The 7,189-nt window shown below is 42.3% G+C and overlaps 1 protein-coding gene across 1 annotated transcript in view; it reads right to left on the minus strand.

The window, feature by feature from the left end:
* Positions 1-2,755, minus strand: part of LOC147444333 (Peptidase family M48 family protein) — a 61,695-nt gene extending 58,940 nt beyond the window's left edge. Inside the window, exons 1-3 of the mRNA XM_086526981.1 lie at positions 2,160-2,755; positions 1,328-1,789; positions 1,054-1,205 (exon numbers count right to left, since the gene is read on the minus strand). Coding sequence (XP_086383107.1) covers positions 1,054-1,205; positions 1,328-1,789; positions 2,160-2,657 — 1,112 coding nt within the window. The 5' untranslated portion in view covers positions 2,658-2,755. The remainder of the gene's footprint in view (positions 1-1,053; positions 1,206-1,327; positions 1,790-2,159) is intronic.
* Positions 2,756-7,189: the final 4,434 nt, after the last annotated feature.

A 7,189-nucleotide genomic window follows, 5' to 3' on the forward strand; every position in this document is an offset into this window, starting at 1 on the left:
GCCAGATAACCTTGGAACGACGTTCCGAACACCTGCAGGTGAAGGGAACGTTCAAGAATGGCCAAACGCTCCAGGTGACACTCTGTCAACGGAACGGCACGAACGGCAAGGAATGTACGCAAACCTTCAAAGGCAAGGCATATCTGATGATAGCCACTCTTTAAATTTATGCCACTACAAAACATGCTGCTTGGAACCCATGTGAATATGAAATGTGCTCTCCTTTTCTTATTTGTAGTTGTACTTGCAAATAGTATAGAGAAGGTATAGGCAGTATCAAACTCCTCTTGTAGCCCGTACTTGGTTTAGGATTTCTTTCTCTTTGCTTCAACGTACGCAATACAGTGATTGACTTTGTAGACAGCTCCCTAGCAGCGAATCAATCTTGTGATTTTCCAGCGGTCAAAAAGAAAATTATTTGTGGTATCCCTCCGTGTTACTTAGAAAACAAATCATTTTGCAAGGCTGACTTCTTTCTACATTCAGATTCCAGAGTTCCCGAAATAAAAAGCAGAACATTGATGCTCAACATTCAACAGGTCCTAAAGGGCTGCAAATTTCAGTTAAACACTTTCCAGGTAAAAAATGTCAATGTCATCTTTGCTCCTAGCATGTTTGAAGCAATCGTTATGCAATTATAACACAGTTGTAATCAATTAGAGTGGTGAAGAATGGAATTGCCAATATGTATATCACAATGCATCAGCATTCATTTAACGAAACCTGAGACAATGGTTTGAGATTTTCAACTGTGACATTGTCAAATACGACTAATCTATCTGAGATTGACTGACACGCACGAATGCATACTAATTTTTAGAGAGTCAAGAACCCTAATTGAGGATTCAGAGTTCTTAAACATGGAGAGACTTCTCTACATGATCAGCCCAAGATCTATTCCTTTCCTTATCAACCTGGACCATAAGTATCCATCTACAATTAATGAACATCAAAAGCAATATAAACAATTCACCTACTTTCAATTACCCTTCTATGGCCATACTTGACAACCAGACATAAATGACCTGCTTTCAAGACGAGTAGTGCACTTACCGTCTTGAGAAAGGAAGCTCCAAAAATAACGCTGACATCGATGACACAAGGTCTGGAGCATATATAAATGCCAGAAGGAACAACTGCACTAACGTTATAAACAAGTGCCGAGTCATACGCTCTGCACTATGTCTTGCAACAACGTGTGCAACCTGCAAACCATAGAATCAAGCTAAGGTACTCTCAAGAAGGCACAGTTAATAAGAAAAACACTTGGAAATCTTATCTTATATTCCTAACTGAACAACGAAACCAAAAAAGTGTAGGCCATGACCTCGTGACCCAAAACTGTTGCAATTTCTTCGTCCGTTGGAAAGCGCCTCAAAAGCCCTGTAAACACAACAATTTTGCCTCCAGGAAGGCAAAATGCATTCACAACATCCTTATCCACGACCAAAACTTCCCACTTCATGTTCTTGAGGTGCTCCACATAAGGCTCGGCATTTTGTTTCAAACCTTTCTTGCGGCTCTTATTAATCCAGTGATCGTCGAGATTCTCCTCTCTGCTTCCAAATTGTGCTGCGACTGGGACGTTGGGATCCTGGTGCCACACTATGACATCTGAACTGCCTTCTTTGGGATGCACAAAACCTCCATGATCAAGTTCAGGCACATGAGATTCCTCGGCCTGTATCCCTTCAAGTACAGCTCTGATAATGTCTCTCGCAATTCTGCGAACTCTAATGGATTCAGGATGGTAGGGGGGAAGAATGAAAGGCTTCCATTCCTTCTTGAGCTGTCAGCCAAATCGAAAAACAAGCAAGGAAATTTGAAGGTGAATCTCAATTCCAATGAAAAAATGGAGAGAATAAGCTCATCAACATACCAAAAAAATGCTAAAGAAATACTTAGTAGGTAACCCAAGGTACTAAAGGTATTGTGGCAAACCCAATGAGACTAAGACAATATGAGTTTGTGCATCTGCATGTGCATGTATACTAAATGGTGAGTCCGTGATCTCAATGCAATGATGTAAATGATAAAGCTAGTCTCAATGATACGCACATACACATGCCCAAAACAATGTATGGATAGATATCGTGTGTGTACAAACATGAACAGAATCATAAGCAACCATATCTGTTGAAGACACTGAGACAGCTTACAGCTTGAAACTGGGGCTCCACCAATCGCATTTCAAGCTCAGGCCAAATGAGTACAAAATGGGAGCGATAGGTGTATGGAACAACTTCACGATGTGAGAAGAAGATAGCGGCACAAAAGCCCGTGGTGGCAACACTAACTAGCACAATCTGGCGGACACTCCACCGCTTAGAACTGAAGCCTTTCCTTGAAAAATGTTGCAATCCACGCGAATCTGTGTGGAAGAGGCGATACCCATAGAAAGCTCTTGAACCGTGAGAACCACTGTAGAGCAGCAAAGACCGAGATGATGAAGATGTTTTGTGCAACCCGGCTCTGCAAATTGTGCTGCCAAAGGAGGCTCCGGTACTTGATGAGAATGGATGTGTGGATATGTGCGAACGTTTGTTCGAAACAATTTCTTCTGCAAGTCCTGCTGCGCTTGGAGATTTTCCCACAGAGATTCTCTGCTGCAGCCACCGCGCAGCTTGGAAGGCTTGCGTGAATTGGTAACGCTTCATTTCACAGCTCGATGTGCGCTAGAATATAATGGGCCTTGTCGCCCGTTCTTGTTCTGTAGGTGTTGTCCAGACGGGTAGTAGAAACTTCGTCCTCATTCTTACAACCGGGTCGCACCAGGGAAGAGTTGGGGGAAAGTATGCACTATATTAGAGACAAGCCTAGAAAATCGAAGCCAAAAGTTGCTTCTGCTAGCGTTGGGAAAAATGAGGGTAATACGCTATATTTCAGCGCGGCGTCTTCTCTCCTCATTTGTAGGGCAGCGTCTCCCAATCAACAGCGACCACGCCATCTCCATTCAACCTCGAAAAAACTCTTCCTCAAATTTGTAGCGGAGGTGCGCCCCCCTTCCCCCCACTGCTCCCATTTGTACTTGGGCAATTCAGCTCTTAGGGTGGGTTCAGACGAAGGTGGCGGCAAAGCCAGCTTCCTATCCTGCCTCCATCTCCCCAGTTCACAAGACACCCGGCGGTAATGGGTGAACAGCTTGAAGACCAGGCATTTGAGCGAATGGAGGGCTAGCACGCTCACTGTTTCTGCACAGCCCGCAAATCCCACTGGAAAGGAGGGTGGAAGTTTGCAATTTCCAGGGGGGGGGGGGGGGGGGGGGGGGGGGGGGGGGGGGGGGGGCTCGCCCAACTCATGGTGGGTCCGGTAGAGAAGATCGATACCTTCATCCAATCGTTGCAGTCCACAGAGGATGCACCGCCCTGCTGCTTTCTCTACCTCCGGCTCATCTAAACCCAGCCTTACATACATCCTCATAAGTTCTTAGTACTCGAAGAGTGGGGCCACACAACAATTTAGAACCTACAAATTGAAAACTTTAGAGGTAGATTGGATATGTTTGAATGTTTTCTCACAAAATTCCTCTACATGCTATAAAATATGACTACAAATTGCACTAATCCTAGGTTTTTTTTCGCACACTAGTTAGCCCTTGCTATCATCTCTTTGCCACTTTCTCCATTAATTCAGGCTCGAATTCGGGAGGTAAATCAAGTGCAAAGGTGTTGGATAAAATTCTTCTTGAAGTAATCCAAGTTGAAAATCCAAGTCTTTATGCTCCGTCATCAGGTGCCAAGGGACACTAGTAAATGGTGGCTTATGCGCTTGCTTAGGATCCCACAACTTCATTCTTGTTTGGATTTTATATTTCATGTATTTTTTATAATACTCCGTTAGTGTAAGAAATGTTGGGGTGCTCTTTGTAGGTCCTTCATTTGAGGCTACACTTGAAGACACCATAGTGCCCCTTGAGGTGGTCTTATTGAAAGAGACTCTCTTGGATAGTGTCTAACCCTCTTTAAATAAGAATAGTTAAAATATTATCTCCATAGATGAAGATCGATGCATGCATTGCAAAGTTGTGGAGGGAAGCAATTCTTTTTCATATAAAGAAGAAGAAGAAGAGAGAGAGAGAGAGAGAGAGAGAGATGAAGTTCCCTTTTAATGTGAAGTAACTCTTCACCTAGGGTGAAGACACCCTTCACAATGGAGGACCTTTCCTTTGAACTTCTTTTCATTTGCACTTAACATTGTGCTCTGTTGCCCTTTGGACTTCCTTTGTTTTGCCATTGATTTTGTGTGTGAAGACATTGCGCATGTAGTATCCCTTTGTAAAGAGATGGAAAAAAAACCCAATGCCCGAGCTTGAGATTCAATGTTGAAGCTGATTGAAGAGGCTTATAACCCTTAGGGAAGGCACTTGTGGGAAAAGGCTTTTAAGAGGATAAGTCTCAAAGGTGCTTATGACCCTTGCTCGTGAGGAGAACTCTCAGGAAATCGGCATTGAGCAAGGGCGGACTCGAAAGGAGAGAGCAACTTTGTTTTGAATCCCTTCTCGTTGGGAGGGTTGTCTAAGGGTTATATTTCACCTTGAAGCACATTCAATCACACAATGAGTGAGCTTGGTCCGTAGGGCTTCTCTCTTCTCTACGACATGCCCGAATTCAAGGCCTCTCTCTTCCTAGGCACTCGAAGGCAAAAAATTTGCATGTGAATGACCCTTGTGGATCCGAAAACCTTCGAAATACAATTTGGCACTTTATTTGAAGTCTACCCATGCCCCATAAACCAAAAATATGTTTACGAATGTTGAACCCATGACCTCCACCAGCAAGAGTTTAAACTTAGTGTGCTAACCACTTGAGCACATGACCTCGCACGTGTAGTAGTCCCAAAGAAAGCAAATTTAAATCAAATCTTGCAAAGGCTTCAAAGGAGAAACACACACATCCAAAGAAAAGGGAGAATTATTAGGTCACCTAATTACCTCCTAATGATGAGAAAATTGGTGCAATTGAGGGCTATTACTGAGCAATTTGAGCACACTCAACTAATTGCAAGAATGAATCGAAGAAACATTTGATTTTGATAATGGAAAATAAATGAAGATTAAAAAATGTGATGCAATGCAAGCTATCTGAACTAACCAAGATTAGCCTAAGCCTAATCGCAACCACCTAGATGACTAGAAGAGAAGTGGCTCAAGGAATACAGATCCGAGAGCGTACTCTTATTAATCACCAAGATGCTAATCAAGCTTTAGGCATGCAAAGAAGAGGGAGATTATGGATCTAGCTAGTGAGATTAGGAGATACTAATCCCATCAAGGCTTTGATACTAGTTGTTAGGTTTAGGGTGTATGAAATAGAATATCATTCATACTAATTGCATAATGAAAATTGGCTAGAGTGTAGACACAAAATGCACTTGATTACTTGGTAAAAATGAGTACAAAAGAGGTACTTAAATAGCACAAAGGAGGTAGCATGTGTTGACCTCATGCATGACAAATTGGAATAACCTATTCTAAGAGCCAAAGTAGAATTTTCGTATTTAATGGGTTTTATTCATGCCTACATGATCTAATGCTCTAGAAATGCCCCACATGGGATAGCCTATGACAAAAGTCTCTTTTGTCAATGTTACACATGCCATATGCACTTAGGATGTCCAATAGACTAGGGACATGCTCCATGGTGATTCTAGGACAAAACCCTCGAACTTTTCAATTTTCTATTAGTGAATGCCCTAAGAAATTACAAGCCATGTAGCAACTTTTAACAGTGTCCCCCCCCCCCCCCCCCCCCCCCCCCCCCCCCGCATAAGAAGACAAAGTATTACAGGTCCCATTCTACAGCCTAAGGCCTTAGTTTTGAGGAGTTCCAACCCTTTTCTAAACTTATCCTTCTATTGAGACCCAACAAATCATGACCTCTTTCAAGTTTGGATAGCTCAAGAAGGCGATCTAAGGTGGTATCTTCTTACTTTCTCATTTGTTGGAGAGGGGCAATGAGCCTCTTATTGTAATTATTCAAAACATTGGAAGGATAATGTCAAGTGATAAAATTGGCAGGCGAAGATGCTAAATTTTTTATTGGAAAGTTTTCACATGGACTTGCATAGTAATCATCTCGATGTAATTATCGAGTAACAAACCATGATAAATTGGGTATGTTTGAGGTGGTACTTAGGAGAGATACATGTGCTTGATTTTAATCCTTGCCAACTAATGTTTAAGGCAATTTCCAACAAGTGGTGAAGAAGTCCACAAACCATTACTTTCGTCCCACAAGAACCCAAAAATTGTGGCCCAAAATTGTCATTTCTAAACAAAATGCACATGACGATTATCATTCATACAAACAAGAGTTTTTGTGTTTATGGGTCCTTTGGTGGAAGGCTCTCTAACTCTGAGGATAATACTAAGGTAAAGGCAAGAAAGCCTACAAATTTAATTGAAGCTGAGCAAAAAGCCACTTAGAAGTTTTGCAAAATGAATCGTGTGCAAGATTCTACAATCAAACAATGGAAAGTATTTGAAACCACTGAAAGTCACGACATAGGTAATTAAAAAACTCAATGAGCTCATGAACAATTTGACTATTCATTTTGCATAGGATGTAGGGCAGAGGGAACCGCCGAGGTCTAGACAGAGTTAGAATATTGGAGTTATAGTGAGAGTAGACATGGCATGTACATATGTCCATATTCAAGAGGTGAGCGTGGAAGGCCTAACCTATAGTGATGAATGTAGACGACCCTCCACGACACCTAGTTTTGTTGCAAAAAAGGAACATGGGACTACTGACTGAAGTGAGATGCCACCACCTACCACTAATGGAGGTGAGATTGTTCCACCTCTGCAGCGAACCCAAATATGCATGTGATCTATGTGTGATTGGAGTAATGTAGACACTCTCTCATGAGAAGGGGGATCATAGCTCCAACGATTTTAGAAATGCCTTCAGAATAAGGATAGTATGCTTGCAAAGCACCTAATAGAAGAAAGAAGTCACATGGCAAAAAAGTCTTCATCACAAGAGTAGCTAATGCACCCTTCAACTTAGCTACTCCTTCAACTACCAAAGAATTGCAACTGTTTCTTCCATCACCCTCTTCAAAAGCATTGCTCCTTTTTGGTAGTGACAACAAGTAATGTTGGAGGGTGGCAAGCTCCTTTGCGGATTTTGAAAGACCTATTAAAGCACATCACGTCGACATGAGAGCGAGGGGCCAAGTTGGGGAG

This window comes from Adiantum capillus-veneris, chromosome 13 (assembly GCF_014529385.1).
Source record: "Adiantum capillus-veneris isolate H3 chromosome 13, ASM1452938v2, whole genome shotgun sequence".
Taxonomy (NCBI): Eukaryota; Viridiplantae; Streptophyta; class Polypodiopsida; order Polypodiales; family Pteridaceae; genus Adiantum; species Adiantum capillus-veneris.